The following is a 15,391-nucleotide window of genomic DNA, read 5'->3' on the forward strand; positions in this document are numbered from 1 at the left end:
AGCGAGGATGAGGGACGAAGGGACAAGGTGGTGCCGCCCTCTGTGCCGTCCCCGGGGGCTGAGCGGAGCAGAGGTGCAGGCGCTGCGGCTGCCGAGGAAATGGAGGACGCGGGCACTCAGTGCGGGGTCTTTATTGTCAGGCTTTCCTCTCAGCTACTGCTTAGGTGAGCCCAGGGACAGCCCGTACAGTGTGGCCAGCGCCACGGTCAGCAAGGCCAGCAGGCTCAGTGGGGCCAGGAGTCCCTCCCTGGGTGAGGATGCAGGGCCCTGCCCTGGGGGAGGGACGCTGGCCCCAAGGCTGCGACGGGCATGCCTGGCTCTGCCCAGGAGCGCCGAGGCCGTGGCAGCAGGCGACCTGGAGTTGGCGCCAGTGGCGGCCGTGGCCCCGTACATGGGCTCGACGGCACTGAAGGGCCTGGCGTGGGCGTCCACCCACTGCAGCAGGGCCCGGGGCCGCCACTGGCAGATGCTGAGCAGGGCGAGGACGTCCCCCTCGGCCGTGTGCGAGTCCGGTGGCGCCTGCCCATACAGGCGCGTGTAGATGCTGCCCAGGCTGTAGCTCTTCCGCGGGCCCTGCTCGGGGGGCCGGCCGGCCTGCTCCAGAGCCTTCAGGGCGGCGATGCTATCCGCACAGAAGCCACCGTCCAGCGTGCTGGCGAGGCCCAGCACTGCCAGCTCTGCCTGGAGCAGGGGGAAGTCGTAGCGGTCCCCGTTGTGCGCCACAAGGCACCAGGGCTGCGGCTGGCGCTGCAGGAAGGCTCGGAGCAGGTGGACCAGGTCGGCGTCGAAGCACTGGCGCCCATGTGCTACCAGCGTGGCGGTGCTCAGGCCGGTGATCTCGCTGGCCGCAGGGCTGCAGGCCTTCCCTGGCGCCACACACAGGGAGAGCTTGTCCACCACGCGGGGTGGGGGGGGCACCGTCAGAGGCTGCTGCGGGGTGGGCGGACTCTCCAGGGCACATCTGTGGACGGCCAGCAGGCACAGCTCTGTGATCTTGGGCTGGGAGAAGGGCAGGCCGGTGGCCTCCAGGTCCAAGAAGATCAGGGTCTGCATGGGGCCTGGGGGCGGGGCCTGCGAGCGCATGGTGGATGCCTGCCTGAGCCTGGGAGGACAGAGTGGTGTGAGTGCCCCAGGGACACGGTCTGAGGTGGGGTGGGAGGGGGGCAGGCACTGCTCTGGCCCCCTGCACAGCTGGTGAGCTCCAGAACCCACTTTCAGGGCAGGAAGCCAGAGAGTAGGTGGCGTCTAGTGTGAGCAGCTCTCAACCGGGGGAGGTTTGGTTTCTCCCCTAGTACCCACTTAGTGGGGGGGGGGGGGGGCGGGGGGGCGGAGCCCTTGGCCTTCCCACCCTGCCCAATTCCAGGGTCCTCACTTACCAAGCGGCAGGCAGACCGGTGGGTGGCAATGACTCCGGCACACGGCACACAGCACACGGCTCTCGCTGCTGGCCCCAGAGGCGGGAAGTGAAACTTAGCCGGAGCCGCCTACAGCTGCTGTGTGACTGGGCCCGCCCTGCCAGTCAGCCTGCCCGGTTCCTCTCTTGCCAACACCCATGCCTCCCAGGCCCTCCCCGCCCCCGACTCCCCAAAGGCCTCAGATCTCTAGCTGTGCCTGCACGGTGCACCCGGCCCTCCCACCTGCGAGAGCACGCCAGGACGGGCAGTGGTTCCAGGCCATGGGGAAGGCCCACAGGGACTTCAGCTTGCCAGCAGCCCCTGCCCTGGCACTGGGCACCCAGCCTGAGCCTCCTTCCCCAGGGCTGCCTCCTTCCTGGCTGTACAATGGTTTCTTCCCATGGCCTCAGCCCAGAGCCATGACTCAGGACAATTCCACAGGCAGGGCAGGGCTCCTTCCTCCGGGCAGGCTGTTGCCATGGGGACGGCTCCTGCAGCAGGACCGGAAGAAGGATCCAGCCTTCCCTGGTGTAGCTGCTCCATCCCTCCCCGTCTCCAACACAGACCAGACTCAGGCAACACAAAAGGCCGTTCTCGGCAGCACTGCTTTAATCAGCCCGGGAGGAAGCCGTGGGCGCGATGCTCAGACCTCAGCCGCAGTCCATGTCGGGGTCGTCTGCGTCGGGCTCCGCCGCGCAAAGGTCATCCAGGGCAGCCTCTGCGCCAAAACCAGAGGGCTCTGCTCTGGCGGAGGCCGGAAGCGCCGAAGGCCGCCTCCCCTCCCCCTCCCCCTCCCCGGAACTGACCCGTCCCGCCAGCCCAGGCCTCCTGCTCAGCTACTGGCGCAAAGTGATACCAGGCAATCAGACAGGGATGTCTCTGGAAAACCCGTGGCTCTGTCAGGCTGACCGACAGGAGCCACAGGCAGCCCGGTGCTGGCGAAGGCTGTGGACAAGGCTGTGGACGGAGGGCCGCAGGCCAGGAAACCCGACTTGTGCCTGCACTTCAGGGTGTCCCCCTCCCGCCACCTGCTCACCTTCGCAGTCGGTCACGTCGGGGAGACTGCGGATGAGCGCGCTGACCCCGGGCATGGCCTGGTCGTACTGGTGCAGGACCCCCACGCAGTGCACGGCGAAGAGCTTGTCCTTCTGGGACAGGCTGTGCAGCAGCAGCGCCCCGTCCCGCAGACACCGCACCGTGCGCCTCTGCTGTGCCGTCCTCGGGGCGCCCCCTGCCCTCCGCACTGTCAGCCACTGTCTGTGCAGCACCACCGTGAGCACCCGGACCACCTGGGGTGCAGGCCGAGGTCAGGTCTTGGAGCTCCTGCACCCCAACAGCCTGCTCAGCCCGAGTGGTGGCACTAGGGTGAGAGGCAGGAAGGGGTCCTGGTACCTGCTGCTCACCCACCCACAGACCCGCCTCGCGCCTGGGCTCTCACCTCCGTGTTGCACTGGCAGCTGGAGCCAGTGACCGGGGACAAGGGGCTCTGTACGCCCAGCTTGGCCAGGAGCCACACGGCCTAGAGCAAGAGCAGACGTTCCGCACGAGGCCTGGGCTCAGCGAGGCCTCCCCGGCTTCAGAGCCGACAGCTGCCTGCACGAATGGGGCCCGAGGACGCGGTGGGTGTGGCCTTCCCAGACCAGCTCAGGACCCCCACTGTGTCCCCCCACCAACCGCAGGCCCCCAGCCCCAGGCCCCCGGGCTCCACCTCCTCGCATCTGTGTGGTCATCTACCCTGTTCGTGTCCACATACACCTGCGACCAAGTTCACTTTCTCCCCCAGCGACGGAGGGGGCGAGGCTCGCAGGGAGGGTGTGGCGTTACCTCTTGCTCCAGGTGGAGCCACTGCGTGTCCGTGGCCGCGCCGTCGGGCCTGGAGGTGATGTACGTGTACAGCAGCAGCAGGAGGCACCCTTCTGGAAAGGTGTCCACCTCTCGCTCAGGGGCCCCCACGAGTGCAGGAGCCCTCGGAGCCCAGCCTGTCCCTGTGCCCCCTCTGCCCCTTACCCGAGCGGGAGCAGAGCTGAGGTGCCAGCGCCTGGTGGTCTGCCAGGAGGGCCAGGAGCTCCACCGCCAGCAGCACGCTGGGCAGGGCGACGTCTGGGCGGAGGCACCGTGGCAGCAGCGGGAACACACACTGGAACCTGAAATGCAGGCCCAGAGGTTGGCACCTCACCCGACCCCACAACTCGCCTCCACTTCCCGCCCGAGGGAACAGGAAGCCCACGCATGCCGTGCAGATAGGCCTGGCTCAGAGGCCGGCCGACCACCTCCTGGACGTGAACGAGTGGGCACGGCCCCGCTGGGCTCCTGTGGCCGAGGCAGCCTTGCCGCTCAGTGCCACCGGGAAGCGGCTGCCTCCCTGGCCCGGCCCACTGGCCAGAGCTCTTCCCGGCCTCAGCTCCCAAGTGGGGGGCAGATGTGAACACAGGTGAGGAAAGCGCCCTGGCCCACACCCAGGCCTGGCCAGGCTCCAGAAGTGACGGGCGTGGACTAGGCTCTGGTTGGGTCTCGTGCCCGCTCCTGAGCAAGGACCATCCTTGCCCTTGTCAGTGTGAGAAGGTGTGCACAGGGTGAGCGGGGGCGGGGCTCTGGGCACATGGCTCCCCAGTGCCAGGCCCAAGGCACCGCTGTTACCAAGGAACCAAGTCCCGAGACAGCCATTTGCTGTGTCCACCTGCACAGCCTGGGGGGGGGGGGGGAGGCCGTCTTCCAGTGCCCCCTCCATGCACCCACAGCCTCTGAGCACACAGCATCGGGGGTTGGCCATTCCCAGAATGCACCAGGACGCAAGGTCTCACTGTTCCCGCCAAACTCTTAGAGCAAACCCTGCGTGGTGGGCAGGGAAGCCGAATGTTCTGTTGCCAGGGACCCTGGGCTCTAACCTGCTTGTGAGAAGTGGCCCTAACTCGTCTGCTAAAGCCCTGAAACCAGCTGCACAGAAAGCCCATCTTTATGTACAACAGCGTGTCCCTGCCGACAGCACCCAGGCCCGCTCGGCTGGAGGTGGGTGTGCTATTCGCCCCAAGGCCCGCCGTCCTAGTGCCTGGGAGCAGCCCTGGACCAACTGCTCCCAGCACCTGAGGGTGATGTGCCCTCAAGCCCGGTAGGCACGGTGCCCTGAATGAGGCCGTAGCCCGTAGCACCACGTACTGTGTTACAGCCATGGCACCCTCCCTGGTGGCACCTGTCCTGGCTTTTATGCCCAGATCAAGTGGGAGCGGTGGTGGCTCTGCCTGCAAGCGAAGGAATTCGGAGAAGCTCCAAGAAGGAGGCAGTGTCAGTGACCGAGAGCAAAGGCTGGAGATGCACTGCTGGGAACCCACCCAGCACCCTGCCCCTGGGGTCTCGGACCCGTTTCCCGCCTCCACACAGGCCAGGTCACTCAGCAATACGGAGCGCCGGGGCTGGGCTGAGGTTTGCTGTCCTACGGACAAGCTGAGAGGAATGGAGGATGGAGTCTGTCAAGAGAAATGGTAAGACGTGGTTTCGTGTCGTCATCTAAGAAACACGAAATCACCAGCCAGCCCCTGAGCTGAGCTGCCTGGCAGCTGGGTGAGCCCTGTGCCCACCAGCTGCCCACATGCACTGCAGTCCTGCCAGCCCTGGGCACCACCTCAGGGATGGACCAGACCAGCCAGAACACCGTCTGGTGGAAACCAGGACCTGAAGTGCTTAGACACAGGAGCCGAGTGCAGGGAGGAGAAGCTAACGTGGCAGCAGCCACCCAGTGTGAGCGGCGTCTCGGGCAGCAGTGGGGTGTGTGTGTGTGTGTGTGTTACTGGACGGGGGCACGGGCTGGATGGTGTGAGGTGCCCCCAGGCGTGCGGCTCAGGGCCCCCACACTAGGAACTGAGGACCAGAGGGCTCGTGAGCTGGGGTAGCTGTGCCATCCCTTCCCACAGACCCCCGAGCAGGCAGCCTGTGGCTCAGGCACGAGGTGGGCACAGCAGTGATGGGCAGACCCCCTGCACCTGCTGCTTCCTTGGGGACCCCTTAGATGTGGTTGTGACATGTGGTCCGCCTGATCCATGTCCAGGTTCAAAGGCCTCTTGGCCCAGCCTCTGCCCGTCCGGGGGCAGGACACTCATACACCGCAGCTAACGGCCTCTTGTAGCGCGTGTCTTTGCTGACCTGCTGTACAGCGGCAGGGTTAACCCAACAAACCACCTCCTTGGTTCTCCCCATACCTAGTCCCACTCCCCGTCACTTCAGAACTCCCTGAACAAGGCCTAGAACTGAGCAGCAGACAAGTCAAGATATGAGCCAAGCCCCAGGGCCACAGGATAACCCCAAGGTCAGGGAAGACACAGAGAACCGCTCGCAGGCGCATGGTACCTGGGCAAGAGCTCAAAGGGAGAGTTTTCAGCTAATTTCACCAGCACCTTAAGGCACTGGCTGAGGAGGCTGGCTGGAAGGTGGCCTGTGGCTGCAGAGGAGAAAGCTAAGAGGCGGAGCAGCACCTCCAGCAGGGGGTGCTGGCCTTGGTCCTCGGCAAGGCCCCCCGCGGCTGAGGGGGTGTCCCCAGGGGGAGGTGGGCTCTGGCTTCCTTCACCCGCTCCGGACAGCAGGCGGCGGACCACGGCCCCGCTGTGGCACACCAGGTGCTGGAGGACGCCCAGCGAGGCCACGCAGCAGCTCTCCAGGCTGCAGAGGGAGTCCTCGGTGCTGGCCTCCGCCCCGGTGCTCCCGCAGGAGGAGCGTGAGGGCGAGCCCCCCGGAGCGCCGCTCCTCCTGGCTGCTGCGGAGTCCTGCAGCGCCTGGCAGTGTGAGCCCACGAAGAACTGCACCAGGGGGAGCAGGTGCACGGCGCCAGGAAGCGGGCAGAGCGGGAAGGCCCCCGGGTCCCCCTCTGCTGAGGCCCCGGCACAGGAGTCCTCCTCCCTGGCGATCAGGTTCAGTCCTGTCAGAGCCAGGTTCTGTGCTTCTCGTAGGGCCGAGAGGGGAAACGGCCCATCGCGAGAGCCTGTGGTCCTCAGGCCTGAAATCCCAGCCCCGGTGCTAGTGACAGACACAAAAGGAAAGGCACAGCGTGAGATGGGGATACGGTCAAGGCCCCAGACAATTTGCCCCCCAAATTCTCTAGCTGCCCTGTCCAGCCACAGGCCTCCCAGGCTGACCAAGTCCCAGAAAGTTCTGGAAACTTCTTTCTCGACAAGCTTTGTAGGAGTCATGCTTACCTGCCAAGCCCCAGGGGCTGCAGCAGGGTGCTGGTGGGAGTCTCAGAACCACAGCTCAGGAGGTGGCACAGACCGAGGGGTGACCCCGGGATCAACGGCTGCTTCAGGAGAAGGCTGATCAAAATGGAACCTGCAGAAGACAAGGCGACTCTCGCAGGTGCTCACACGGGAGGCCTTTCTGTGTCCTCGGAAGGAAACGGAGGGCTCCCTGGGTGCACTAACCCACTGGGGCCCCTGGTGCGGAGGGCTCTGGGACACGCCTGCCGGGGCCCCTGCCATTCTCCAGTCTCTGCTGAGTCACAACCACGCCTCCCGGACCCTCGGAAGGACTGGCTGGGGGCGCGGCTGCCGGGCGAGGAGCCATGGCCCCTCCCGGCCTGGCTGAGGAGCGCAGCCTGCAGAGCACAGTGGGAGCCAGCAGGCCTCCCGCAGGAGCCAGGGTTCTGGTACCTTGAGGGTTTGATCTCTGCATCAGGCTGCCAACAAGACTTTTTGGGGACTCTTCTTGCTTTGGGGGGTCACCTCCCAGACTGTGGGTCTTATTTTCTGGAATTAGATAAAATGTGAATCAAAACTCGAGCACAAAGGCACAGGCCTATCAGCAACGCTAAATGCAGTGGCTTGGAACACAGTCTCCTACTTCCGGCCTGGCCTCGTGTACAACAGGAACCATGAGAAACGGAAAAGGCGCTGCAGCTGTTCGCCCCCTGCAGGCGAGCAGCGGCACAGCAGCAGCAGCCACTCCTGTCCTTGGTGCTGCTGCTGTCCGAGAGCCTTGCACGGTGGCTCACCGGTTGCCCGCAGCCCTGCCAGGTGTTGTCACCAGCTGTTTCACAGAGAGGACAACTGAGGCACGAGGGTAAGCAACTTGCTTAAATCACACAAGCCGGTCAGCAGTGGACGGGGCCTCCTGGCCAGGCTGTGGGCTCCACTGCCTGCTCGTCCCCCCACCCCACGCTGCCCCTGGACTCCAGGGGTGAGTGGCTGAGGCTCTCAGAGGTGGGCGACGGCCAGAGGCTGGAAAGGGCTGCGAGCGGCAGGGGCGGGGCAGGCACCGGAGGGTGAGCTGAGCTGGCACAGCGCCGTCTCTGTGGAGCCCCCCTGCTGCTGGGCTGTTGGTCTCTGGACAGCAGGGGTGCCCCTCGGTCCGGCCTGGGTGGGACAAGAGGGAGGCTGGGCAGGAGGGGAACACAGGGCCCTGCTACGAGCTGTGTTTCTGGCAGGTTCTGATGCTGCCAGGGGTTCTAAAATGCGCCTGCCAGCACTTTGGCACCGTTCTCTTCAAAGGTGCGCCCGAGCTTCCTTCCCCTTCACATGGCCCAGACTCAGCGATGTGCTTCCAACAAACAGGACGTGCAGAAGCGCCGCTACGGCTCCCGCAGCGAGGCCACAAGTAGGACAGCCCCCACCGGGCGCCCTCCCCCCTGGGCTCACCCCCTCTCTCTGGGTTTGCTAGGTCTAGTGAAAGCCAGTCACCAGGTGATGAGATCAGCCACAGAGCCTGTGGAGGCGCCCACAGCAGAGAGGAATTCCATTGCCAGCCCCGTGACTGAGCCCTAGACACGCCTGCTGGGGTTCTAGCCCAGCTGTGGGCAAACTACGGCCCACGGCCCGTTTGAAATGAATAAAACCAAAAAAAAAAAAAAAAACCGTACCCTTTTATGTAATGATATTTACTTTGAATTTATATTAGTTCACACAAACACTCCATCCATGCTTTTGTTCCGGCCCTCCGGTCCAGTTTAAGAACCCATTGTGGCCCTCGAGTCAAAAAGTTTGCCCACCCCTGTTCTAGCCCCTGCAGAGACAAACCATCGCCATGGGCCCTGTCAGAACTGCTGGCCCACAGAGACCAGGAGACAATAAAGACTCGTTTTAAGCCACAAGTTTGGGTGGTTGGTTACACAGCAATAGGCAACGGACAGACTGACTTACCCTCTCGGCCCGCCAGCGACTTGCACCCTGGCTCTGGGTGGCGGGGGTGGGGAAAGGACATGTTAGCATTAAAAGACTCCTTTGTAGGGAAAGATGGTTTTCCAAATTGTGGAGAACACGCTTCTGGCTTTAGAACCACAGAAGGGCTTTTCCTAGGACTAGAAAAAGTTAACTATGAATGCAAAGTAATGATTCTGCTAAAAACACTTCAAATACCTGGTTATACATTCTAACAGGCTTAGAGCTTTTCATGTGATCTGTCTGCACACGTCTGTCACTGTGTGTCACGTAACCGCAGAGGCATTTCATAAAGAAAGAGGAGCCGCTGCCATTACACACAGGGATGCTAAGTGAACGAAGACAGAAAAGGACGAGAACCATGATTTCACTCACATGTGGGACAGAAGACAACAAATGAACAAACAAAAAACAAACTCATAGGCAGACATCATGGTGGTCGCCAGAGGGCGGGGTCGGGGAGGACATGGAGGGCAAAGGGGCCACACGGAAGGTGACGGAGGCCTGCGTCCGGGTGGTGAGCGCAGTGGAGCAGACAGGTGTGTGTCAGGAAGCTGTACACCTGAAACTTACACACTGTGACCAGCCAACGCTTCCCCAACAAATAAAAAGAAAGAAACGCAGTAAGACTTGGCAGTGCAGCAATAAACACGCAAAGCAGAGAAAAACTCAAGGCATTTTAATCCAAAGTCTTGAAAAAAACTTTCATTTATGTCCATATTCTTCTAATCCCCCAAAATATTGGCCATAATTCTATCAAAACATGTTTTCATGTGGGATGACCACTTTTTAAATAGGGACTAAAGTCAAAGATTTTCAGTAGAAAGAGGGTCAATTAGAAGGTGTGTTGTCACCTGAAACTAATATAATATTGAATGTCAACTGTAACTGAAAAGTAAAAAATGATTTAAAAATTTTTAAATTAAGAAAAATGGTGTGTTGTGTCCTGCAGCTTGAAAGGGAGCCGGCTCCTCAGTGCCATGGTCTCTGTGTTCGAGGCCGTCTCACCCTCTGATGGTGTCAGCCAAGGCCCTTCTGTGTGAAGGGTGCGGACCGGTCCCCTCCGCTCTCCTCTTACCTGGACTACAAGGCAAGATGCAACTGCACACCTGGCCCATGAAGGGCCAAGGCTGCAGACGCTCACCACCAGAAAAGGCGCCTGAGCCGCACTATGCAAATTTCAAGGCTGACACCGACACTGTCCCGCCTTCCTGGCAGGCAGGGAGCGGACACAGGCCACCAACAAGCTCATCACACCTGCAGCAAGAGCGGGGCTGCTGGACAAAGGCCCCGGGCAGCGAGTGAGGGAAATGCCCCACGGATGCTTGGGGCAAAATCAGTTATTTAACACAAACGACACCCAAGTGAAGACTGACGCCCCCCGGAAGTTTGGAGATGACCTCGCTGGCCTCTTCCAGCCCGAGGGGGTGTGTTACCAAGTCCTACTCACGGAAGCAGGTCTAGAGTGTGGGGGTTGATGCTGTACCGCCCCCAACCATCCCAGCCTCATCCAAACCACCTCTGAGCCTTCACCAAAGAGGACCCAGGGCCACGTGCAGAGTCTAACCGCCTGCAGGACTAGCCTGACACTGTCCTCAGACCTCCTCCGACACACGCACCACCCTCACCTGCCGTGGGACACGGAGGGAACAGCTGGCTTATGTGTTCGTTCACTGCACTGAAGCTTTGTCCTTAATTCATTCATCTCCGCATCTTTAAACTGGAGTTCGGACTGCAGCGACTGGAGCTGGAAGGGAAGAAACATACTTCGTCACATGTACGTCACATGCAGATACCACCGGCTTCCAGATCCCCAGCTAAAGGGGAACAGCAGTGAGGATGAGAACAAAAATGTGCTAAAAAAAAGGGTGAAAGCCTGCTGACGTGATGCCCTGCAGCATCGGGCTCAGCCTTCTCTCTGAGAGACAGCACCGTCTGCCAGAAACACCCGTCTTCATGGTGGGGGATCAAATAATGCCGGCCACATGCCCAGCACAGAGCTTGACAAGGGCCCTATCTCACAGCCCATGTGACCTTTCAGTGAAGGTGGCGCACAATCCCAGGCCTTCTGGGAAGTCAGGGCAGAGCACCTGGAAGTTTCACTAAAACCCATGCGTGTGCCGAGACCTGCTGCTCTAGCCTCAGGGCCCGCAGCCACCATAGCCGCTGTCCCTCCCGAGCACACTCCGTGCCAGGCTCGCTCCAGGCAGCCAGTGCAGAACGTCTGGTCTCACCGACCCTCCAGGTCACTTCCCAGACAGATGAGGGCTGTGCGGCCCAGGGCTCAGGGCCCTGCCGAGGTCCCCGCTGGTGTCATGAAGCCGGACTCTCACGCTGGTCGGTCTGGCCGCTAAGCCCTTGCTCTTCATCATGCAGATGGAAAGGCAGCCACTGCTGTTGGTGCTGTGGCTGCGGTCAAGTTTGCTAAGTCTGCTGAGTGAAGTGACGGCTCTGGAAGTGCCGAGGGGCAGGGTGGCACCCACTGGACACCTACTCTTCTTCTTTGCAGAACAGCACCCCCCTGAGAAGCAGGCACCCCCACCTCTGACCATGTGATCTGAAGGACAGCCACTGCCTCTGTGGTGACAGTGACTGGTTCAGGGACAGGCGCCTGGCTCAGGTCAGACAGAGCTTAAATGTTAAAGCTTCCCCAGAATTTTACAGCTTGAGGAGGAGCCAGGCGCTGAGAGCCCAGGCGCTTGCAGAGAGCGCCCTGCACCCTGAGGACGGAGCCTGGCTGCAGCAGCGGTTCAGGATGGGCCTGGCCAGGCTTGAGCCCCTCGGGCCCGCACACCACTTCCCCCAGACTTAGCGGGACGCCTACCCCTTTCCTTTTGGAGCAACTAGATCGGCTGAGTTCCCCTCGTTCAACCTGCTTCTGGAGCCTAAGCTAGTGGTTTCTTCCTGCCAGGACCAACTACCACAGCAGAGCAGTGCATCTACGCCCTTCGCCACGCGCAGAGCCTGGGGAACAGGACCCGCATTCACTGGCGCGGAAAGTACCGAACACAGAACTGCTGGCATCTTCCTGAAGTTTCACAGGAACTCTGGCCGCTGCCTCTAAAGGAGCCCAGCGAGCGGCCGAGCTGGGGTCCGAAACGAGAACACAGACGCGCGGGTCACCTTTTTGGAGAACTCCTTCTCCCTGTCGCTCAGTGCCTGCGCTGTCTCCCGCTCCAGCAGGAGACGCGATCTTCTCTGTTCCTCCAAAACCGATTCTGTCTGATGCAGTGAGTCCCGCAAAATTTTAATTTCTCCATTTTTAATGAGAACTTCTTCTTCCATTGCCTTCATCTGGAAATGCCAAACCGACCTTGTGAAAAGTTTGTCAAGGAAAATTACACATGCACTTACGTCCACACGCGGCTGGGAGGTGGAGAGAGCGCGCGTGAAACGGGTCCCATAGACCAGTGAGTGCTCACAGTCCCTGCCCCCCCAGACGCCACTGGGGTTGGCGAGGCCTGCTCACTGACTGGCTGATGCCCAGCAAGGCGGCTCACACACACACGTCCCTCACGCATGCAGACGCTGGGAACCCAGTGAGCCTCACACTTCACAGAACTAAGATTCCACATCACGTCCTGGTTCCCTAGGGACCAGGTTGGTCTCAGGAAGGATATCTGCTTTTTTGGCAAAACTGCTACTGAGAACAGCCACCACTACCATGTGTGTCCCTTAGGTGACACCTGCTGTGCACTGTCTGTGCTACAACAAGAAGCCTGCATCTCTGGGGGGTCTGGTATACAGTTTCCTTTCTTGCCTGGTCTGTTAGGAATCTCAGGATTGAGTCTCTTTCGGCCTCAATGATCTGGCTTTCTTTTCCCAGCCTTCCCCCATTTATGGGGTGACTTCTGAACTCATTTTAAAACTTTTATATATTTTAAAAAAAAACCTTTTATATGTCACTGCACCATGCATGCACAAGTGATGGATTAGCTGCAGAAACCAAAGGTGAAGTCACTTACCTTCTCTTTAAGTTCTTTGTATTGGGCCTGAAGTAACTCTATTTCAAAATTATCTTGGACTGCAGCACTCTCTCTGTTTCTCCCTGCAGGACTTTTGGACACCCCACCTGATCTGGGGGCGCTATGAACACCTGTAAGAAACAGTTCCCAGCATTGTCCCGCTTCTGCCAGACAATGCTGGAAAGAATCACTCTCGAAAGCAAAGCAGAGAAAGATCTAGTATGAGATACAGATATTTTCCAACCTAGGAATGACTCAAACTCAGAAATGATCCCTATGAACTAACAGATGCCGCCACCCTCCCCCCATCACCCCCCCAATGTTAAGTCTCATCTAAAGGCTGAAAGGCGCTGTGAAGATCTCTCGGGTCAGAACTCAATGATCTGTGACGCAACCGCACTGAGCAGCTACAGTATGGCAGGCCTGGGTCAGTCCCTGCTCACAATGGGGTGGTGAGCAAAGCGACTGTCCTGGTGCCCGTGGAGCTCACAGGACATGAGGAGAGCAATGCCCAGTTTCTGTGTCGCAAAGAAGCAGGGAGAACTCAAGGAACAAAGGAAGGTCAGTGTGGCTGAACCCGAGGAGGACGCGGGAAAGGGACAGACCGCGCTGGGCCTGTCAGGCCATGGGAAGGGCTCTGGTCTTCCCACTGGGAACCGCGGGAGGGGTGTTCACGCGCATCAGTGTGAGACGCAGCCCGTCTGCGTGTGGAACAGATCGCGCTGGCTGTGCTGTGAAGTCTGACCTGCAGGGAGTCAGATTGGAACTGGGAAGACAACATCCTAGAGGACCTAGACTGTTGTCCAGGGGAGGGCGGTGGTACCTTAGATCAGGAAGATGGCAGAGATGATGCAAAGAGGTCGGATTCCAGAGGTGCATTAAGGAGGTGAAGGTACAGGAGTTGGGAGGGAATTATATGTGAGGCCACGGAAAGGGAGCGTTGCCTTGTGCCAGCTGAGAGGCAGCGGTGCTAGTCACCATGGTGCGGAGCATCTGGTCACCGGCCAGTGTTTTCTGAAGGTCTGTTTTGCCAGGTGCCAGGCTGGAGATGCTGGAGGACTGGGTCCCCAGGAAATGACTGTGGAACTGAAGATGCCTGCGAGACACCCAAGAGACGCCAGGTGCCCTCAAAACCTTTCTCTCTCGCCCTGGCCGGCTGGGCTCAGTGGATAGAGCGTCGGCCTGCGGACTGAAGGGTCCCCGGGTTCGATTCCGGTCAAGGGCACGTGCCCAGGTTTTGGGACTGATCCCCAGTAGGGGCTGTGCAGGAGGTGGCCGATCCATGATTCTCTCCCATCACTGAGGTTTCTCTCTCTCTCCCTCTCTGAAATCAATAAAACATATGTATTTAAAAGAAAGACGTTCTCGCCCTGACTGGTTTGGCTCGGTGGATAGAGCGTCGGCCTGTGGACTGAAGGGTCGCAGGTTCGATTCCGGTCGGGGGCGTGTGCCTTGGTTGCGGGCACATCCCCGGTGGGGAGTGTGCAGGAGGCAGCTGATCGATGTTTCTCTCCCATCGATGCTTCTAACTATCTCTCTCCCTTCCGCTCTGTAAAGAATCAATAAAATATATTTAAAAAAAAAAGAAAAAAGAGAAAAGACAGATGTTCTCTTTCTGGGAGCCCAGAACTTCGTTCGTCCCCAGCTAGACAGCATGTGAGCTCCAGGATGGAGGGGCTTTTGCCTTTTGCGCCTTGCTCAGTGAGCGGCAGCCCCTAAGGCTGGGCTCCTAGTTCACTACTGGTTTATAAAGAAGCAAGTCTCTCTTGTCTCCTGCCTCTGCCCGGCCCTCATGCTCACGCAGCTCAAGGGGGGCAGGGGCCTCCGTGCCACCTCAAGCCTCCCGCAGGAATGGGCCTTCAGGCGGAGGCCGGTTCTGAGGGTGGAGGGAGCGTGTCCCAGGGACCTGCTAGAACGAAGAGCTTCAGAAACTAGTTACTTGTTAACCTAGTTTCCTGCGTTTCAAATCGGATGTGCGACATTCCTGACCCATGTCTCCCCCCAGAATCAAAGGAGCTTTGGGGACACGACTGCTGCTTACATCAAGCAGTTCCTAGATTTTATTTAAAATTTTTTTTTATTGATTTCAGGGAGGAAGGGAGGGGATAGAAACATAAATGATGAGAGGATCATGGATCGGCTGCCACCTACACGCCCCCTCCTGGGGATTGAGCCCGCAACCCCGCGTGTGCCCTGACCGGAACCGAGCCCGGGACCCGACGCTCCGTCCACGGAGCCCCACCAGCCGGGGCGAGCAACTCCCAGCCTTGAAAGAAGCGAAGGGCGGCGTGGGTGCCGGGCCCAGGGCCGCGTCGCCTCCGGGGGCGGGGGGAGGGAGGGGGGAGGGGACCCGGCGCACTCACCGGACGCGCCCCGAGCTGCGGGCGGGCACTGGCTCAGGGCCTGCGACGCCAGGATGTCCAGCTCCTCCAGGTCGTCCGCCGTGAAGTCCCCGTGAAGGCCGAACGGGTCCTCGGGGTCCGGGGCTGCCGCCGACGGGAAGCTCCGCGCCCGCTTGCTCGGGGGCTGCCTGCTGCTGGGCGCCGGGCCGAGGCCGGGCGCCGGGCCGAGGCCGGGCGCCAGGGGCCCGCCCTGCCGCCTGCTGCCCGGCGCGGGGGCTCCCGCCATCCCGCCCGCCGCCGGCCGCCGGCCGCCCGCTCCCCGAGGCGCAGAGCCGCCGGGTCGCCGCGAAGCCGCAGGTGGACCAACCGCCGCGCGCCGCCTGCCGCCTCCGCCACGCCCCCTCCCGCGGGCCAATCGGCTGCCGGCGGGCGGGCGCGGAGAAATGACGCACGTCGAGCGCGCCCCGCCCCGCCCAGTGCCCGCCCCCCGCCCCGCGGCCGCTGCTCTGCGGGCCTGAGACCCGGCCCTGCGCCGAGGTCCGGCGGCCCGGGGTGCG

General features: G+C 61.0%; 2 protein-coding genes across 6 annotated transcripts; both read right to left on the reverse strand.

Annotated features, from left to right (window-relative positions):
• Positions 1-115: 115 nt before the first annotated feature.
• Positions 116-1,826, reverse strand: TREX1 (three prime repair exonuclease 1). The gene is made up of 2 exons (XM_036333664.1): positions 1,377-1,826; positions 116-1,102 (listed from the first exon to the last, which is right to left on the reverse strand). The coding sequence occupies exon 2, from the start codon at positions 1,081-1,083 to the stop codon at positions 154-156; it is 930 nt and encodes a 309-aa protein (XP_036189557.1). The 5' UTR covers positions 1,084-1,102; positions 1,377-1,826; the 3' UTR covers positions 116-153.
• A 149-nt stretch (positions 1,827-1,975) lies between these two features.
• On the reverse strand, positions 1,976-15,136 carry LOC118668514 (ATR interacting protein). 5 transcript variants are annotated; one of them, XM_036333654.1, is made up of 13 exons: positions 14,856-15,135; positions 12,493-12,623; positions 11,651-11,821; positions 10,156-10,274; positions 8,510-8,667; positions 7,025-7,120; positions 6,575-6,704; positions 5,858-6,395; positions 3,402-3,538; positions 3,219-3,310; positions 2,833-2,913; positions 2,431-2,683; positions 1,976-2,112 (listed from the first exon to the last, which is right to left on the reverse strand). In XM_036333654.1, the coding sequence occupies exons 1-13, from the start codon at positions 15,118-15,120 to the stop codon at positions 2,097-2,099; spliced, it is 2,187 nt and encodes a 728-aa protein (XP_036189547.1). In that variant the 5' UTR covers positions 15,121-15,135; the 3' UTR covers positions 1,976-2,096. The 5 variants fall into 5 exon arrangements, with proteins under 5 accessions (XP_036189547.1, XP_036189544.1, XP_036189546.1 ...); XM_036333651.1 differs by having other exon boundaries at positions 5,733-6,395; XM_036333653.1 differs by lacking the exon at positions 1,976-2,112 and adding an exon at positions 2,201-2,273 and having other exon boundaries at positions 5,733-6,395.
• Positions 15,137-15,391: the final 255 nt, after the last annotated feature.

The sequence above is a fragment of the Myotis myotis genome, unplaced genomic scaffold, assembly GCF_014108235.1.
Source record: "Myotis myotis isolate mMyoMyo1 unplaced genomic scaffold, mMyoMyo1.p scaffold_m19_p_13, whole genome shotgun sequence".
Lineage (NCBI taxonomy): Eukaryota > Metazoa > Chordata > Mammalia > Chiroptera > Vespertilionidae > Myotis > Myotis myotis.

Coding starts and splice junctions, on each gene's coding strand:
- TREX1 (XM_036333664.1), bottom strand. CDS start 1,083: ATGCGCTCGCAGGCCCCGCCCCCAGGCCCCATGCAGACCCTGATCTTC.
- LOC118668514 (XM_036333651.1), bottom strand. CDS start 15,120: ATGGCGGGAGCCCCCGCGCCGGGCAGCAGGCGGCAGGGCGGGCCCCTG. Junction 2,914..3,218: donor GGCTCCACCTGGAGCAAGAG/GTAACGCCACAC, acceptor CTCTTGCTCTAG/GCCGTGTGGCTCCTGGCCAA. Junction 2,113..2,430: donor CGACGTGACCGACTGCGAAG/GTGAGCAGGTGG, acceptor GTTTTGGCGCAG/AGGCTGCCCTGGATGACCTT.